Here is a 19,807-nt window from a genome sequence, read left to right on the forward strand (position 1 = left end):
AAGAAACCTGAAGACTGACCTCGCAACAATTCCCCATCCAAATTCTTCAAGGCGCCAATGGGCCCACCACAACATGCTTGAACAACATCTCGGTAAAGAAACTGAACTTTATTTTGTAGAAGTCGGAGAAAATATTAAAAAAACACAAGCAAGTGAGGAGCTGTAAATAAATTAACACAGTATCTCCAACCAACAAACTGTCCCCTCCCCAGCCCTGATACAACACTCCCGGGACAAACACTCCCAGGACAGGGGCAGGCTGTGGGCTGTGCTTTGGCAGAGGCTGGCTGGAGGCCAGCACGAGGCCAGCATGTGCCAGGCACCCTCCTGCAGACGGTGAGGGCTGCCCTTGCTGAAGGCCGGGCTGGCGAGCCCAGGTGCCCCTCAGCACCAGGAGTCTGCGGAGTTGAGATATCCCCAGGAGGCAATAAGCATGCAGCCACCACGCACCCTGATGATGATGATGACCCCTGACCACCAAGGAGGAATAAAATGTGAAGAGGAACCATCCATCGCCACCAAACAAGTGTGTCTGCACACTGTTGTCCGTATTCAAGTGAAGAACGGGAGCCAGGCCAGAGATCCCCGGGAGGCCTCACACCTCAGGACTGAAACCCATGCCCAGGACAGTCCTATCCAGCAGCTACTAAAGTTTCCCTATCCCCGTATTTGTTGACCCCAGAACTCACAACAACATCTTTGCCCTGTCAGACAGAAAAGCAAAACCCCAAACAATTTTAAAATTTATGGTGGAAGGAGAGGAGAAGGAGGGAAGAAACCCAGGAGGCTGGAGTGCAGCCAAACAGTATCTTCCAGAAGGTCCTGAGCAAAGTTCATGACCACCGCAGCTGGGATCTGCACGCCCAGGACTGGGACATCTTCATTTTCCTCGGCCACTGCAGCGGTGCTTCTCCCCAGCCTTTAGCTCCCTCTGTGGGACTCTGGGATGATCCTGCACCTGCACAACATGAAGCACAGTTAAAATTCCAAACCGTCCCCTCTTCCTGCACCAGGGCGCACGGATTTGCTCTGGGACAGGACAAGAGGCCTGCTGAAGCCTGAGCTGCAGGGGGCATCACCCTGCAGAAGCTGAAAAGAGGCATGGGGGGAACACAGGCTCAGAATCCAACTGCTCCAGCCCATGCCTGACAGGGAAGACTTCAGACATCTTCACAGACAGCTGATGCTGCAGGGAGCACTGTGCTCCTGCACTTCATGCCAGAGACTGAAGGGGACCTGCCAGGAGCAGCCACACATTTCTGCAGCCCGTCACAGACCCTTCCTCTCCCATTATCCCATCCCTGCTTCTATTTAGGCTGTGATCAGCTGCAGCGTTAGAAACCAAAGACAATTCTAGGAACTTCTCTGTTGGCTGTTTTTACTTCCCTGGCCTTGCCTGCATGAAGGCTTCTGTCATCAGAGATTTTTCCACTTGTATCAGCACAGGTGCTGTTGCCAATAGCTGATCTTCACGAACCAGCACGCTTCCCTGAACCCCAAGGAACAAGGAACGTTATTCTGTAAAGCTGCACATTGTTCCAAAAGCGTTTCTCAGCACTCTGCTGTTATGGAAAAAGGGAAATTGAGAACAAGGAGTCTTTTTTGATTTTGTTTGCTTTGCTTTCCCCTGCTCCTTTAGCCAAGTTGGTGACAATTCTACTGTCTCTTCAGGGCTGGCTCTAAAAAAATGAACACAGCACAATTCTAAGTCTTGTAACATTTAAGATTTACTATCCTGCCTTTCTGCAAGAACAGTTTTTAATATAGCTCCTCTTTTAAAGCCACATGGGGTTAACACAAGGTTGAGCTACCAAGGTTGCTACTTAGCTGTTAGAAGTTTTAAAAGAGAAAAAAAAAAACAACTTCTGAAAGCAGGCAAAACTTCTTGAAGTCATCTATACCAGAGATAAAAGATGCTTGCATCTATCCTTCAAAGGCTCTGGGGATGCTAAAGAACTGAGCCCCTTTCCAGCCCCATGAAATGGGTTAATGAGCCCTTGAGGACTCCACCTTCCCAAGCCTACACAGCTCTTGTACAAGAGGGCTTAGATGTATTAATATCTTAATAAAGTTATTCCCTGAAGTGAAGACTTGGCATTAAGAGGACTTGCCTCTGCCTAGTCCCATGAGGTCACCGTACCATGCAGTTTGTTCTGCGTGTTGTTAAGGTGACTAAAATTAAAGTAGTACGAGCAGGTTTGGAACAGCTGGGTGCCTGGAGCAGTGGGAGCCTGACAGCTGCCCTCTCTCCCCACGCAATTCCTGAGCCTTCTGCTCTTTCTGCAAAAGCTTGTTATACAGATTAAAAAGAATTGTTTATTGATTTAAAAAAATCTGCCTTTTTTTTTTTTTTCCCCTTCAGGCTTTGTGGTCTGGGAGGACCAAACCAGAAGTACGTGAGAGAGGTACAAAGACCTGCAGCACATCCCCCTAAGCCTCCTCTCCAAGCTGTTCAGCCCCTGCTGCAGCCCGCGCCCCAGAGCAGCTCGCTGCCTTCCAGGCTTGGCCCTTTCACTCAGCATGGCCTGCAGGCTAAGCACAACTGTGGGAGGACACAGGGCTTCATACCCTTCCTGGAGAGACTGCAGTTCCCAGCACAGTTACATTTACCTAAGCTGCCAGGACAGCTGGGCTTGGACTACCTTTAGCTACACAAGAGCGCTATCAGAATCTGCCTCAGGCAGAAGCCCACACAGAGCCTCAGCCCCAGGGGCTCCTGCATGGACTAAATCCAAAACTCCTGCATGTTCTGCAATTATCACTCATTAAGTCAAGCCCAAGGAATCAAGACACACAGATGAAATCAAGTACATCATCCAGTGTCAAACCTTGTACCTGAAGCCACAAAGAACTGATGCCACGCTTGGGCTCCTGCAGATTTCCTACATAAACCTGCATGAGTCACCAACCCCCAGGCGCCTGTTGTGATAAATGGCAGCAGGGGCTGCATTACGATACGAGGAACACTTTGGGCACTAAATGCATCTGAACTGTGCAGTACCGAAGAGATGTACATGTCATCCCTGCAGTCAGACAGGGAACACACGCAGCAGGAGCAGAACCCTACCCCATAGGGGAGCCCTTCCACCCCAGTCCTCCCCAGCTGCAGCTCCCCAGTTCTGGCAGTGGGTCACGAAGCCAGGCAGTTTACCCAGAGAGATGAAGTCAGTGTAGAGCCGTGGGCAGCGCAGGCTCAGGTGCTGGAAAGCAGAGGTTTCGTCCGCTCGGGGTCTGGCACGTTCTCGCTCTCAGCGGGGTCTGGGCACTGCCGGTTGCTGCTTGACCTTGGTGAAGGCCAACCCGAGTCATCATAGCGGTAACAGCACAGAGAGGAGAGCAGCCGAGCCCGGACCACGCGCGTACAGAGGACAAACATAATGCAGTTGGCACCTCCTTGGAACGTGTTACCGATCCCCTGCAAGGGGGCAAGAAAGGAATTAACCAGTGCTGTTTGTACCAACACCCCCACACCCAAACCAGCAAACGTCAAGTCAGACCAGCTCTAGTGCTGTCAGCAACTCCCACCTAAGTGAGGAAAACAGAGGAAAAAACAGTCTCACACCCCAAAACGGCACAGGCTGCTGTTGCGCCACTCCTGCAGCCTGGTCTGGGTGTGGAGCAGGCTGACCCTGCTCCAGGACAGGCACCCAGCTTCTCCTACAAGCAGCTTGCCTATAGCCAGCACTCCCACTGCAGTTATTTTCAGTGTCCACTAGATGATGCTGGAACAGCACTGCTGAGCATCCCAGGGAGCTGATGCTCTTGCAAGGCGCATGTGTTGTGCCAGCCTGAGCTGCATCCTGGCACAGAAAGTGATGTTGAGAGCAACAAGGCTCCATCTCCCTTCCAGACCTTCCTTCTAACGCACTGCCTGGCCAATACTTACATGCAGGACAACCAGGACTGAGTTTTGCACTGCAGGGGAGTTGCAGAGTGTCAGAATGAATCGCACAGTGCTCCAGATGCGGAGGATGATGAAGATGACAGGGATGAGAATCAGCTTTTTATCTGCTATGGAAGTCCGGGGCTGAAACGGTGTTCTTGAGAGAATGGGGCGATACTCTGAGAGCGCTGCGTGCTTCCATGGAGATGGAGGAGAGACAAAAATGTGAAAAAAAGGCTACACACTCCGGACATTGAGCTCTGGGGATTCTTTCCAAAGCCAACCCAGTTTTTGCATCCTGTGGGCAGTTGATGGACACAGTTACACAGCACTGGTCTTGAGACACATTCTGCCCTCACTATTGCAAACATTCCTGCTAAAGCCAAGGAGTTGCAAATAAAGGAGATCCAGCCCTTCTTAGAGCTTTATTATGCCCTACGTAGCTGGGTCAGACAAACAAATCACTGCTGCAGGAACCTGCTCTCCCGGTGCCTGGCTGGGCACTTTTACAGATCCAGCAATCCCACCAGCCTCCAGCAGTCCCTGAGAGGGACCTGGTGCTTGATTTCTGACAGTATACTGTTAACAATGGGCTTCCATAGGTTTGACAAGCCGGCAAGCCTCTGTAACACTACAGGCAGAAAAAAGTTTCTGGGATCTATGCCCTGGATAAGGGCAGTTGGAGGTACAAGGCCCCGGGACCTTTCCACGCTGGAAGCTGCTGGATGGACGCAGCATCCTGGATGGGGGAGAGCAGGTCACCACAACCCATGGAGCACCTGTGGGGACAGCATGATCATGAATACCAGGATAGCAATATAGGTGAAGAGATTAAAACTCAGGACAGCTGACCTGCTGAAAACTATTTCTCCTGCCTTCAGGGCTACTGAGCACACACAGCTTTCATGTAGTGTCTTCCTGTGCTCTGGTACTCCCAGCCCTGACTCCTCAGCTCTCATTTAGAAAGACCCTCGCATGCACCCAGCCCCATGTGCTGCTCCTCCGACCCTGCTACGAGCATCGAGTGGCTCTCAGCAGGACGGGAGAGCAGAGCAGCCACGTGTCCCTGGCAGAGCAGGAGGGCGATCAGCTTTCCAGGCAGTCACGTAGCTATCTTCAACAGCTGCTGGAACATTGAGTCCTGTCTGCCTTGTGTCCGTAGTGGTGACAGGCACGAGCAAACCCTTCCCGGCTTCCCTTCCCCGGGACCCTTGGGACTTGTACGGACTGTGCTGTTCTTCCAGCTCATCTGGGAAACCCTGCCCTCACCAGAGTTGTGTTTATCCACTACTACTACTGCCACAGCTTCACCACAGCAAGCAGGTGTGCATGGCAACACTTTCCAGAAGGACATTTATCCAGATTTCTTTTTCTAATACAACTAACTAGGTGTTGTTCTTTCTGCCAATCTCATAACTTAGATTTCATTTCTATTATGCAAGTATTGTCCAATACGTCTGGATTCTTTGTGTTCACCATAAACAGCAACAAAGAAACCTCTGAAGCCTCCAAGTACAAATGGGACTCAGACACAAGCTGTCATTAGCGATCCTAAAATGACTGTGGTTAGGTAAGTCAGATCAGAGGCCAAATTCAGGCTTGGTACAAGTGGAGCTGTATGGATGACTGATAAAAGCTGAATTTTGTCCTTCACACACTGTCTCAATTCCTAGTGCAGGACTCACATTTCATCTCGTAACCCCTTAAGTTTTCAAGAGGCTTTTACATTCTTCTGGTGCTAAGTCATTGTGCAATGATGCTGCGGGCTGCTGACTCAGCGGTACTGCTTCTCCCAGCAGTTGGACGTATTTCAGCAGTTTATGAAGCAATTCCTGCCTGTGTAGCTGCTAATACACAGCGAAATCTTCAGAGAGTGGGAGGATACAATCACACAGCAAGCCTGTAATGTGATCTGAAAGCAGCAAAGTACTCACCGCTCTGTTAATGTGCTTCTTGATGAGGATGTAGAGCACCGGCAAAGTCACATAGGCCAGGATCTCCCAAACTTTCCCCGTTAGCAGCATCCACAAGACCCGATCCTCTGCATCCAAGTTGACCCAGCACCAGCCCACAGAAACATTGGAGGCATCGTAGCCAATCTTCTTCAGAGCAACAGCCGCAACCGTAATGCAAAGGGGGACTCCCCAGCTGAGGAAAGAACAAAAGAAGCAAGTTTAAGCTGAGAACACGCTCAGTTTAGTCCCCCCAACTCCCTGGGAGAAACGTGTGACAGATGAAGGGATCCTTCATTACACAGGATGCCAATTCCTCCTGCAGGATGCCAGCATTCCTGCACCAGGCCTAAGGGAAGCGGCTGTGACAGGCAGGCCTCTGACAGCACCCAGTGGGGAACACAAACCCATGCAGACCCCAATTCAATTCCCAGGGATCCCCTCTAGGAACTTGGGATCTCAGGCCTGGAGGACACACAAAGGACAGACAGATAATGATACGCCAACCTGAGCACAGAACTGGAACTTGGCCTGCACACCTAACACGAGAGGTCCAGGATTTGGCAGGCCACAGCACGGTACAACGTGCCCATCCTGCAGGAACCAGCCATTCGAGGGCAGGCTGGCCCGTTCACAGCTTTCAAAACACACGCAGCCAAACCCTCACACTGATTCCTACGTGACACTTTGCACAGGTGACACAAAGAAATCCACAATTTCATTGCATCATTTCTGTTTTTGCAGTTGATGGTGGTGCTAGTAGTAGTGGTGGTTTGCTTTTTTTGTTGTTTAGATGGAGATGTAGTCAATATTTGGGGAGCAAGAGTCATTTCTCAAGGACCAAGGGAAAGTTTCTTCCCAAGGAAAAGCACTGGTAGTAACAGCATTAAAACTGGAGTAGCAAAGAGGAGCCAGTTTCACATCATTTGGAGCTGTGTTTTGACTTCAGCTTCTGTCCTGCAGCAGAGGCAGATATAGGGAAGCACCTAGCAGAAAAATAACTGCGGTGACACACATGGACTAAGTCGCTCAGCAGCTCGGGCTGCCCACAAAAAGCCATGAGCAAGAACTGAAAGATTCCCCCAACCCAGATGTAAAAACACCCAGCCCCTTCCTGTTGGCTGTGAATACCCAGGACTTCACAGAGCTGCCCCAGCCCACGATGTACAGCTCACACGTCACTCTGTGGCTGAAACACTGGAGCTAAACACATCACCTGCCCTTCCCACATTCACCCTCAGAAAATGTTTCTGAGGAAGCTTACAAGGGACAGTTCCTCTAAAAATGTCAAATGCCTCAGAGAGCTGAGATTGAGTTTCCAGCGTGAACGCCCTGCTCTCTCCAGATGCAAAGAAAACAAAGCTGCTACTGTACCGGTCTCATCACCTTCCTGATTCATACTTATATTGCTGGTGGCCTGGAGGAGCTGCAGAGAACTTGGACAGGATCATGCTCCTAACATCAGTTACACATACACAAAACGAATGTAAATGGAAGGGTATAAGAAATTTGGAGTCAAATTTTCAGCTTTTTTACTTGGAACATCCTGTTGCCCTCTTCTGTTCAGAATGGCTGGTGCTAACCCAAGCTGGTGGTGGTGTTTAAGGGCAGTTCTGCTGCAGGAAGTCCTCCTTGTGCTGTTATCAGAGCCTTCTGAACACACACCAGGCATCACCACCACCATGAAAATTCCTACTACGCCTCTCAAAGCCTTCTCATTCTGGTAAAAATGGTGAAGTGGCCCAAGAACAAGGATTCTAGGCTCACAGGTTCACATTTCAATGCCTGGAAGAACTGACCACTAAGGTAAGGATAAGCACTCAGGAGAACTGGCCCTTCCTTACGGAACCATATTAAAGGACATAAGCACAAATGAGTCCAGCACCAGGACAAAGGAAATGTATTAAGAAACTAATTTGCCTAAATAATGATCTCCACAGTGACCTGAAACTGAAAGAGAATGATACGAGAAGATCAAACTGGGTCAAATTACTAGTTATAAATATAAAAGAACAGTGTGAGGACTTACAGCCACACAAGGAGAGGCTACAGTATGAAGTAACAGCTCACTAGCAAGGGACTAAAAAAAAAAAAAGAAATCTTCAAGTACCTAACCAAAATAAAGGAAAGAATGGGGAAGAAGACTGCCACACATCAGGAGCTTAATTTATGCTTCAGTTTTCACAGAAAGAGTGTATTGCGATCAGAAGGTTATCACAACTAACATTAAGCACAAAGGATTACAAACCCAAAGTGAAATTGGAAAGAATCTAGAAAATAATCAGACATTTCAAGGAACTTCATCAGTTCCAGCTTATTTGAAAATGTTTTAGAAAAGGGGAAAGGAGAACTGAGACTCATGATTAAATTATTTTTAAGAACCCCTAGAGAACAGATTACCAAGGACTGGAAAATACCAATGCTTCATACTTATCTAGAAGAGCCAGAAAATAATACATTATATACACCCAAAGCAAGTTTGAAGACTGGAATAAAAGGGATCCAAGATAGCATGAAGAGGCAGAAATTTTCCTTTGAGCCCCACAGTGTAATTATGTAGGTTGGGCCTCTCAGATCTAAATGCCATCAGTGCAGGAGATAAAAGGAGGCAATCCCATCCCTCAGGCAGATACAACCGTACTTATTTCCCTAATAGAGCACCCAGCAATCTATTAATACAAATTTATCCAATCCAGCACGTCACTCCAGATTAACACAAGCGCTGCATTTATATGAGGACTCATGAGCAAGGACTCATGCTGTGCTGGTTTTCTTGTCCTCAGTGTGCCTGAGGTCGGATTGCCTACTTTGATTTACTCTGGACAGGTGCTTCCTCCCCCACTGGCTCCTGCAAGCAGAGGAGATTTGCAGTTGTTGGCCTGCACAGGTCAGACAAGCAGCCATCCTACAGCAACCTGCAGGTGCTTCCTGATGGGAACTGGAATTTTTACTCTTCAAGAGAAATATCAGGCTTCTGGAGATCCAAGCCAGCTTGAAAGAGTTTCAAGCACGTGCCATAAGCAGAATTCCAGACCAAATCTACTCCCAGTTTAATTTCTCCATTTTCTTACCCAAACATTAACTGAGTCTGCAGTACCCGAGCACCAAGCTGCTGGTACCACACAGAGATTCCTCCCAGAGAATTTAAAAGCTGAGACACCAGCAGCCAGGTCGTTTCCCTTGGCTTGGCCTGACCTACAGCCTTTTCTGAACAGAGAGGTAAAGCTACAGCAACATCCAAGAGATCCCTGCACCTCACAGGCAAGGCTTAGGGTTAGGGACTTCGACTGTCCAGTTCTGAAGTGCATCACTGGCACAGTCGTGACAGTACAGATGTACTTGAGTCTCAGATGTACAATACAATAAATAGTACATGAAAGGGTCTCAAGTATTCCATATATATGCTTATATTCCATATATATATATATGCTTATAAACATCTGCACAGCCTTTCGTGAAATGCAAACACTTCAGAGGTCAACATCAACCACTATCAAATACAAAGCAAGAAGCAATCCCTTGGTGGGATCTGGCCCACTCCTTGCCCTGAGTTTGGATCAGCTGCTCTCAGAGCAAAGAAGCCATTGCCTGACCAAACGATGCTTGACATTTAGAAACCCAGAACAAGTGAGGTAGCCTGGAAACTTACACTCCCAATGCCAGAACTTGCAGCTTACAAGTACTACAAATATTTTCAAAGCTAGCTGCAAGCTTGTTTTCAAAGCTCATCTGAGCTCAACAAACATTTAGAAACAAACCAGGGCCCGCAGTTGCCCAGTCTAGCTCTAAAAGAGGTGCATGTGTTACCATGACTCAACTTGATGAGGAACAAACCCGTTCATCAGGTTTCATCCCCTGCAATGTCCTGATTTCCCTAAAAACAAAATTCCAGGTAGTAACTTCCAACATAGGCTTAGCCAGCTCTGCTCAGCTAAGGAACAGAGTCTCTGGTTATGCTCAATGTTAAAGGAGTATGCGTTGCTACAAACACTCGCCCCGGATGAGCAGCTGCTTGAGAGGGCTGGAAAACTCGTGCACGACCAAACCCCGTCCTGCCTTCCATCCCTGCCAGACGCACATCTCAGCACAGCTCTTCGCATGGCGGTCACTGCATGACCGTGTCAGCAACCTGTGAAGTGATAAAAGGAGAAAAAAGAAGCCCCAGGTTCTTGCCTAGACAAAAATACATAAACTTATCTCTAAATCCTTAGAGCATTACCTGTCTTTTGCCTCCTTTTATTTTGTCCCTGGCTGCTCTCCCTCACCCATCCCCTGCAGCTAACGCACACACTGGAATCTTTCCATACTAGTTGCAAAAATTCCTACATGTATGGCACAAGATTTTTCTGGCCAAAGCACAGCAGACAGCCAGAAGGACTCTGAAGCACTGAAAAGTGTTGAGGGGGGAGCCCCTGCCAAGCACAAGGTCCAGAACTTGTGCTTATGATGGAGTTCTCAGGTAGCAACAGAAATGCAAGGAAGGAGGATGTGTCAGGAGGGGCTGGGCAGAGGACAGGTCCTCACTTGTTTTCCCTGCTTTGCACACAGGTTGTAAAGCAAGAAGATGCTTTGAGCACAGAATGGGAGTCACCACTTATGAAGCAGAACCTGGAAATAGGACTTATATGAAAGCTATCTACACTGCCCTTTAAACAGGGCAAGCAGAGCTGAGCAACACCTAGAGCAGAAGATCGCATTTGATTTTGACTGCAGAGCCCTGAAAATAAACCTAGCAAATTCACCCTGAGGAAGTTGAGTTTGAACACTCCCTTCCTCTCTCGCAACGTCACAGTGCTCTCGGGATTTGACTGCTGTGAAGGAGCGCACAGATTAGGGCCAGCAGCAGTTCGCTGAGCCTCCCCGAGCTTCCTTCTGCACCCTGTATCTGATGAGGCTGAGCAGCATTAAACCAGGCAGAGATGTTTAAGTACAGACCAAGCTCACGCTCAGAGCAATTAGCAGACAGGGAAATTACAAGTGGGGCAGGTTTGCAGCAGCTCTTTGACGCAGCCTGATGCAAACAGCATGCCCGTGAAGAAGTCAGGCTCCTTGTCTCTGTTCCCTCAGCCCCATGCAGCTCTTCACCAGCAATTCCTCTTCTCCACAAGTCACCCAGAGCAACATCATCCTCAACTGAAAGGAAAAAAAGAAAACAAGCTGCCTCCTGTCTCATTGCATTTCACTTCATCTCCTGCACCCGGTGCTGGTGCAGCCAGCCACATGTGCAGGCACCTCAGGCTTGCTCGCAGGCAGACCTACCTGGCCATCTAGCAGCAATTAAAAGAGATGGGGCAGGATTCCTGTCCTCCCTGATTCCCTCTTAACCTTAATGTCTTTCACTGCCCCATCTTCACTTAGCTCTAATTCAATCATCTCCCAAGTCACGCTGTTGACAATAAGAGGTGACAAATATTTCACTGAGAAACAGACCGAATAAAAACCATTCCTTTGCTTGCCCTGATGCCTTTTTTTTTTTTTTTTTTTTTAAAGAAATCATTCCTCATATAATTTAGTGCAAAAGCCTGGCAGCCCAGAGCACTAAGGGATCACTGTTTTGCTCGGTGTGGAGGTAGCACATGATCACACAAGCTCAAATTGCATAATGAAGGCTTTTACTAAACATGATGTGGAAAATCAGCTCACTAACCAGCAGCAACCAAGACATCGAGCTACACTGTGGGCTGCTTTGTCTTGCTTTCAATCAAACATGCCAAAACAACCTTCAGAGCGCTTTTCTCGCAGCCTCCTCGCTTGTGGTCTGGGTTCCCCTAGGAGCGCTGGGTTACAGCAACCTGCTAAGAAAGTGTAGGACAAACAGACCCGACTGACACGGGAAATCCGGGAAACGGATCCCAAACGCGGGAGCTTGGGCAGCAGCAGGCAAGGAGTGCAAACACAAGTTTCGGGTTATTATTGCTAGGATATCAGAGCAGGCTGCGGAGGGGGAGAAGCCACGATTTTGAGTCACCGGCACATTTTTTTTTGCAACTTAAGCAATCCGTTTTAACTTTTCCACGTCTCTATTCCTTCTCAAGGGCGTGGGGAGGGGTGGGGTGGGGGGGAACAAGCAGGGCTGGTTAGTCCCAAAGCAGCAAAACCCCTGGTCACAAGGAACTCGAGAAGGGCACGGCATCCCCAAGGAGCGAGCGGGCACCGTGAGCGCAGCGTGCCGCACGCGGGGCACCCACGGGCTCCGCGCCTCGCCGGGGTGGCCGGCAGCACCCACCTCACCGCGTGGAAGCAGCAGAGCAAGCCGGCCCCCGTGGACGAGCCCCTCACGATGGTGAGGTAGAGGTAGAGGGCAATGGCCATGGTCCAGAAGAAGGAGCTGGTGTTGGAGAAGGTGGACAGGGCGCCCTGCAGCACGCAGTCCCACGACGTCCTGTCGAAGTCCTGCAGCACCCCGTAGAAGTAGGAGAGGGCTGAGAGGAGGTCGGCCAAGGAGAGGTAGAGCAGGAGCTGCCTGGGACGCGTCCGCAGCTCCGGCCACAGGGCGTGGGTGCAGAGCAGGAGGCTGGAGCCCAGGCAGGACAGCAGGCAGGAGGCCAGCACCACCGCCCGCTCCGCCGCGTACAGTTCCGTGGGGGGCAGCGGCCGGGGCATTGCGGGGAGCCAGGCGAGCACCCAGCCGGCAAAGGGTCGGAGGGGAAGGGAAGGGATGGGAAAAGAAGGGAAGGGAAGGGCCGGGAGCGGCGGAGCTCCCTCCGCAGCCCCGCTGCCGCCGCCCCGCCCCGGACACCCCGGCGGCGCCCCCCCAGCCCGCAGCCGGCTCTGCTCGCAGGGAGAGGCGCACAGCTGCCGGCAGGGAAGGGGAAGGGCCGGCTCGATGCCCTTCAATTTATTTTCTCTAAATATCTTTTTTTATTTTAAACTGTCGTCCCGAAGCCATGCTTGCTTCCTTTCCTCTGCAAACAGCAAGCGCAGCTCGCCCGCAGCCCAGGCAGAGCCCCCCAAACTCAGCGGGAGCCCCCCGACCCCTTTTGCTTTCCCCATCTTTACCTTTTCCTCGCTCCACAACACCCTCGACTCACACCATACCTTGTGGACCTGCAAGGCAGACACCCCTAAGCAGGCACTAAAAGGGGGGTTCACTACCACGTTAAGCACATCTCATATTTCTGTCGTTAATAAGCTGTGTCCTTGTTCGCTTTGCTGATACTTCCTTGGCTTCCCCGCAGGTAACTCGTATCTCTCAGCTTAGAGTCTGGTACTGATGTGCTCAGTTTCCAGTGGAGTTTGTTGTTGGTTCGGGTGTCTCATTCCCTAAAACAGCTTAATCCTTCCCCCAGCGGGAGCAACAGAGGATCCCAGCTGAGCTCAGATTTTAGCAAGGTTTATCTGACCCACAAAACCAGGTGCCTTATCCCGCACCTCACCTTCTCCTAGGAACCTGAAGCCATCCAACACACCCCAGAAACCCCATTTCTAACAGAAACATCTTCTATTTGCACAGTGCTTTTTGCCACAACGCTGTTTCAGTTTTACATCCCCATCTTCCAAATGGAGAAGGGGGTCCTCAACATTTTAAATCACGTATTTTTGCCACCTTACACTAAGACCACACTGGTTTACAACCAAGTTTTTCAGGATAACCAGTACTTAACTCTATTTTTTTCCCACTATTACCATTTTACTGCAAACCATCTCGAAGCTGCTTCTGCTGTGCTGTCCAAACCCATCCCTTCTGCCCCAGATCCACATCCAAGTACAAGCCACACCAGCACTTTCCAAGAAGTTACTGGATGGAACTTCAGCACATTTTAAAATTCAATTTGCTGATTCTCCTGCAATATACAGGCTTGGCATACTTCTTGGTCACCTTGATGCATCTGTCATTTGCCCTGTGTTAAAAGTCACCGTTTAGAAACAAGATCTTTCTACGTACCTTTTTGACCTTTGACACTCAGTTAACTTCCATCAAGCAGGCTTCTACATTTAGAAGTACATTTAGAAGTTTATTGTGGAGCCTGATGCCTTCTGTATGGTCTTTATAGGAAAAGGAAGCTGCAGCAACTTGTGTTTCCCCTGCACACAATCTGACACTAATAGCACTAACTAATCATTATTCCAGGCCTGCTTTAGCTACCATCTGACCTTCCAAAAAAAAATTTTTTTTTTTTGGTCAAGACTGCATTCCCAGTGCTCGCTCTTCTGTTCTTGGCTTCTTCCTTGTTCCTTGGTTTCCCTTCCCCCACTTTTATAGCACAAAAGAAAGGAGACAGGCTCACCCACCTAGCACAAACATCCGGACAAACCACTTCATCTCCAGCCCTGGATCCTGAAAGTTGCTTTTTGGGAGGGAGGGAGGGAGGGAGGGTGTGTGTGTGTGACTGATGTAGCTCTACAATACAGCTCAATTCTGAAGCCTTGCAAGACAATTTATTTCCACAGCTTATGGCCTGACTTAAACTCGTTTAGAATTGGATAGCAGGGAATACTTGACTTGCAACCACAAGTTAGTAGAGCTGCAAATTTTGGTGTTGTCCAGTTTTACAGAGATATATTTTGCCCTTGGCAATCAGAAAGTAATAGGACAGGCACAGGATCTCTTCCTGCTTCCCGAAAATAGGAGTATGGTTAATTTGCACACACAAGTCATCATTCAGCAGCAGGGCATGCAGAGATAATGCTGCAAAACCGAGTAATAAAAGGCAGATAACTTCAAGACTTTCACTACCTTCTATTTTTTGACTTCTGCATGTGCAAGGCATCCATCCACCGCCAGCATCTCTGTGGCATTCCTGTAATCTTGGTGTCGTTACCTTTAATCGCAGGGCAGCGGTGCAGCTGTCTGCCTGTCAGTCTCAGGGAATCCGCAGCTGTCCAGAGAACAGAAAGATTTGCAAACTGCCTAAAAATACACGACAATTCTAAGAAAGTATTGTGTGTAGCTCAGTGCAGGGAGAAGTCAAAGTCACAGGGTGGTGAAGTAACCTGCTACTTGGTGGAAGGACAATTTCTTTTTTTTTTTTTTTTTAGCTACTTAGAAAGCTTTCTGACACACAGGCTGCCCCCCGCATCTTATAAAACATCAATTGAGCTGTAACGACAAATTCACTTCCACTAACCAAGACGTAGTGTACTGACATTTGCAAAAAAGGCTTCAACAAGATTTTAGTTTTTGTTTTAACTTTGCCTTTGCAGCTGGCCAGGAAGCTGGGCTGAGGCATAGTCCTCTATTAACTGGGAACCTGTTTTATGCCTCAGGGTTTTTAAGTGATTACTAGGGGCTGAGACCCCCCAGCCCTTCTTGCATACCACAGCCACGATGCTGGCATAGTACTTCATAACTCTCAATTTTGTGCCAGAGCAGTGAGACAGCTTTTGGCAGAAACAAGGAGATGTCATGGAAAAGGTACCTGCACACAAGTCCTGCTCTCATTCCTTCCTGCTCCTGTGGTGGGCTCGGAAGCCAGCTCTGGGTTCACCAAGGGGAGAGAAGAGTCTGAATTGCTCCCCAACCATTCGGACACCACCACATCACAGCTTCAGCACGGCAAGAGACTGACACCAGGTATAGCTGTGCGTTTCCAACACCCAGACAACAAAATCCAAACTCCCTTCCCCACCTTTGCATTCATTACAGCAGAGAACTGGCTGCTGACACCCAGGCAGCTCCGCCACCCACAAGAGGTCACTGCTGGTCCAGGCAGAGAAGTTTTCCTATCGCCACTGCCCCGATCTAGCAGATGCTCCCTCCATGGCTGCAGCTCTGGGGCTCCAGCCCCAGCAGGCTGCCACCTGCACCCCAAAAACAGCCCTGCAGCTGGGATAGGAGATAGCAAGGAGGAGCGTGCACACGACTGCTGAAACAGGGCACACCTGTTACCCACCCACATCATGCTGTCCTGGGTCTAACCAGCAACCCCATGGCTTTCCTTTCCTTTCATCTTGGAGAGATGCTTAGTCATTTCTAGCAGTTTTCCACTTGCATTAAAAACGCGTAGTCAGGCTGCGGAGACCGCACAAGAATTCGAGCCAACAACCCACAAAAAAAAGCCACCAGAAGCAAGGAGAATGTAATGCAGACAGAATGGAATTAGTTACACTGCTGGAATCCAGCCAGCACAATCAATGAATTATGTTCCCAGCATTGGGATAGTTTTTTTCATTTCAAATTTAAATTAGGAGATTAATATGGGATGTTCCTTCACGCTGTGGTTGCACAGATTAAAATAAAGGTGTTAATATTATACGTTCACAGTTGAACAGTATGCTGCAAACAATACTACATTTAAGATCTGGTCTAAGCAAAATGCATCTCTTACAGTTAGTAACAGGAAAATAGGCCAAATAATTGTATTTTGGGGTGCAGCTTTTACACTGTACTTTGCAACAGAAAGCTCTGCCTACATCCCACAGTTTTAACGCAGATGAGACAGGAACATAAAAGCTAATAATGAGACCCCTCGAGCAGGAGAAGTCATGAAGTTTGCTGGCTTCCCTGGTCACTGAGCCAGAAACCTCACGTTTTCACACAAGTCATTTGAAACAGATGAAGTGCAAAGCAGCAGAGACAATTCTCCTTCCTGGAAAGGGTGTAACAGAGCCCAAGAGATTAATTCTTTCATTGATATGAGGACACTTAACCCCTAATGTCCAGAAACCAAAGATCACCCTGAAAACGTGCAGTAAAACACCATGCCATACACTTCACCCTCCCTCAGTGAGTACAGACAAAATGTCTGCATTTAAACAATTCACAAATTCTCTCTCTCCACGTGCAGATGCTGACTGCTCAGGTCCCAGCAGACTTGTGCACAGCTACTACAATTTGCCCAACCAAGGGGTCAGCCATGGCCACATCCCCACTGGTATCACTTGGCATTGCATTGTTTGCATCATATGGTTCTTTCCCAGGTAGCAAAGAGCACATTTAACAGAACTATTTGAAATACAAGGCCCACATTTTCTGACAATCACTGTTACCCATCCTGGTTTTAGCACTGGCACACCAAGGTTATATACAGAACACTGCAATAGACAAGAATTCAAGCCCGCTGACTTCATTAACACAAGTGAAGTTGCTCAGGAATTATATGGTGAGACAGGTCGAGGCCCATGTATTTGACCCAGCCACATTCCAGCCACTCATTGCATCACTCCCACCCAGTCAACACCCAGCTCAGACAATAAGGAGCAGTGACACTTTGGGACAGGGCACTTGAGCAGGGTACTCAGAGGAACTCTTTGCAGCAACCTTCATTGCAATCCTTCAGTACTTTTTTTTTTTTTTTAAGCTGCTCTTATTACCTGTAATGAGTTAAGTTAAAAAGCAAAACAACCCTCTTATTCTCCCAAAAATCCTAGGACTGATGGCTACCTTTGCTCTATGAAGAATAAACCTAGAAGTGAAAAGCCATCAAAAGTAGTAGTTTATCAGGAAAGCTGATGTACTTGCTCAAAACATTTGTCTCATGACAAATACCCTACAAAGGCCTGAGATGAAGTTTCAGAAGACTTGCAACGGAAGGATACTCTGCTCCCTTCTGGCCATCCATTATCTTCTGAGTGCAGAGCTTTGCCAGACAGTTCATAGATTTTCATAGCTCCCTGCAACCAGTACAGTTATGTTTGTGTCTGGAAAAAAAGAAGGTATACAGAAGCGTGGGCAAAGTCAGTGTTTTAAGAAGGGTTGTAGTTGCGATGCCCCTGGATCACGACACTCAGGCAAGTCAGTGAGGGCCACAGAGCATAAAACAAAGCCAACCTAATTTAATCAAAACTAATGAAAGCTTATCCTCTACATGAATACTGGAATTTTAAAACAAGGTTTGGGTGAGGTCTTTCCCTCTTCCAAGGTGGATGTGCTCGTACATTCCCTTCTACAGAACTGATCAGATATCCTAGACTCGCTTCCCACCCCCCCCCCATAAATCCTCCTTCTCTCCCTCCTACTCAGAGGATGCAAGATCAAATGTCTCATTGCATCATTAAAACCTAATTAACTCTTCCCCAGAAAGATCAGCTACATTTCTGGGCTCCTGAATGCACGTACTTGCAAAACAGCTGCCGACCAGCAGCCAGGAGAAAGTGACAACAGGTGAGTTTTCCCCATGCTGGGCTTAAAGCCAGCTTGTCATTACTCAGATGAGTTCTTCCTATAAGCAGGCTCTTCTCCCAGTACCTAATGTTGTATTTCTGCAGCATTACTAATGACAGTTGGAATTTTATTTAAAGAAAATACATGTGGAAAGGACAAAGGAAGAAAAAAGCAACTTGCAACGTGTTCATCTTCTTTTCTTCATCTCATCTCTGATGCAGTCACCACATTAAGCATCCCGCAGCATTTTTCATGTTAGCTCTTTGCTCCATCAGGCAACCCAAGCTCCAATGCAACACAGTACATCTGGGCAGCATCCCAGCCTGGATCCCCATCCACCTCGCAAGCCAGGGAGATATGAAGCAGGCCCAACAATGTGTAGCACTTCTAGGGCAGTATACTTGCTGATTGCTTCCTTAACTATTGCTCACAACAACCAGCTAAGACACTGCCAAAGAAACACTCACAGCTGGCATCACACAAGGAGAGAAGTTAGGGTGGGCTGTTCCGTCTCCTCCTTTCTTCTCATTCACAGAAGGCAAGAGTCTGGGGACAAACAAGGAGTCAATGAAGTAACTGCAGTAGTACTAAAGGAAACAGCTCTCCAGGGAGAAGAGTCTCAAAACCATGAATTGACAGATACCCTGTTCTTTAACCACAGTCTTGATTAAAACCTCTAAGCATTACAAATATTAACAAGATAAACCCAGCTTACATGTCTGCATTCCTTATCTCAAATAGTTCCCAAGTTTCACACAACACTGTTCAGGCAAGACAATGGACCACTAGAGTGTCTCCAGATGCTTAATAGTTTAGGGACACAGGACTGCTTAAACTCTAGGTGGGTTCACCTGAATGCACAGCTCTGCTCTTAGGTCATGCATGGTATTAGAGGAAGAATTCCCTGGAGAAACAACCATCTGCAAAACAAAAGAAAAAAGGGAACCAATACTCACTTGGATTAAAGCCATTTGACTTTCCTATTATACATGTGGAACAGCCTGAGATGCACCAGACCTGGTGTTATCTAGCATTCCTGCAGTCCTCAGTTCCTGGAAACATGTGAACATGTTGGAAGGCTGCCTTCAGGGCAAAGCAATTCCTCAACTCTTGCATCATAGCCTCAAAAGCAGGTTATTACTCCTAGGGTCTCTTGTGCAACACTGCAATATAAAGGTAAAGCATGCTGCATGACTAGAAGCTCACTGGCTTTCATCAGCCTCTAACACGGTCCAAGACATCTAAGCCTTCCCTCCTTCCTAATGTATCTGGTTAGGAACACCAGAAATTCAAACAAGACAGGTTTGTGTTTGGATAGCAAGATAGAGCACCAAGAAACTAAATTCTGTCTTGTTCTCATTTCATCTTCCAACAGCTATCACAAAGCTGCCGTCTTGCAAAGGAAGGCAGCATCAGCTGAAAGGCAAGGATCAGAAATGCCTACAAGTGAGAAACAGACGTTAAAACCCTGAACTCCTGGCTATTGCTGAGTCTTCAGAATGTCCAGAATTTGCAGTACATGGTCTTCCAGGAAAGCATACAGTAACTCAGGACAGGCCAGTTGGGTTTATTGCAAGAGTCGCTGGATGAAGTTCAGTGGCTTCTGTTGTACAATACAGCAGTGGAGGTAACGGAGAGCTCAAGCCCTCTATATGCTATCAGAGATGACCGACAAAGGTGAAATGAAGTGCAGTAACTGCACACCAAACACCACGGCAGAGAACAGATACCCACCAGGCATCATGATAACAGAACAAGGGCTCCGTTCCCTGCTTCCCAGGAGATGGCAAGAATTAATTAACAAATCACTTCTTGACTGTAAACCTTTTAACCCTGAGGAAAAAAGCAAACAATTCTAAAACATCAAAATCAAGAGTTGACAGCAGTCCCTACCTTCTTGCCCTGAAAACGCATCCGTCCCACTCTGGA

At 48.1% G+C, this 19,807-nt stretch overlaps 1 protein-coding gene across 1 annotated transcript; it reads right to left on the reverse strand.

The window, feature by feature from the left end:
- Window positions 1-89: 89 nt before the first annotated feature.
- On the reverse strand, window positions 90-12,587 carry GPR157 (G protein-coupled receptor 157). Its single transcript, XM_040533657.1, has 5 exons — window positions 12,062-12,587; window positions 5,818-6,031; window positions 3,887-4,078; window positions 3,152-3,415; window positions 90-958 (listed from the first exon to the last, which is right to left on the reverse strand). Exons 1-4 carry the CDS (start codon window positions 12,436-12,438, stop codon window positions 3,194-3,196), a joined length of 1,005 nt encoding a protein of 334 aa, XP_040389591.1. The 5' UTR covers window positions 12,439-12,587; the 3' UTR covers window positions 90-958; window positions 3,152-3,193.
- Between the last annotated feature and the right edge of the window lie 7,220 nt (window positions 12,588-19,807).

The sequence above is a fragment of the Cygnus olor genome, chromosome 21, assembly GCF_009769625.2.
Source record: "Cygnus olor isolate bCygOlo1 chromosome 21, bCygOlo1.pri.v2, whole genome shotgun sequence".
Taxonomy (NCBI): Eukaryota; Metazoa; Chordata; class Aves; order Anseriformes; family Anatidae; genus Cygnus; species Cygnus olor.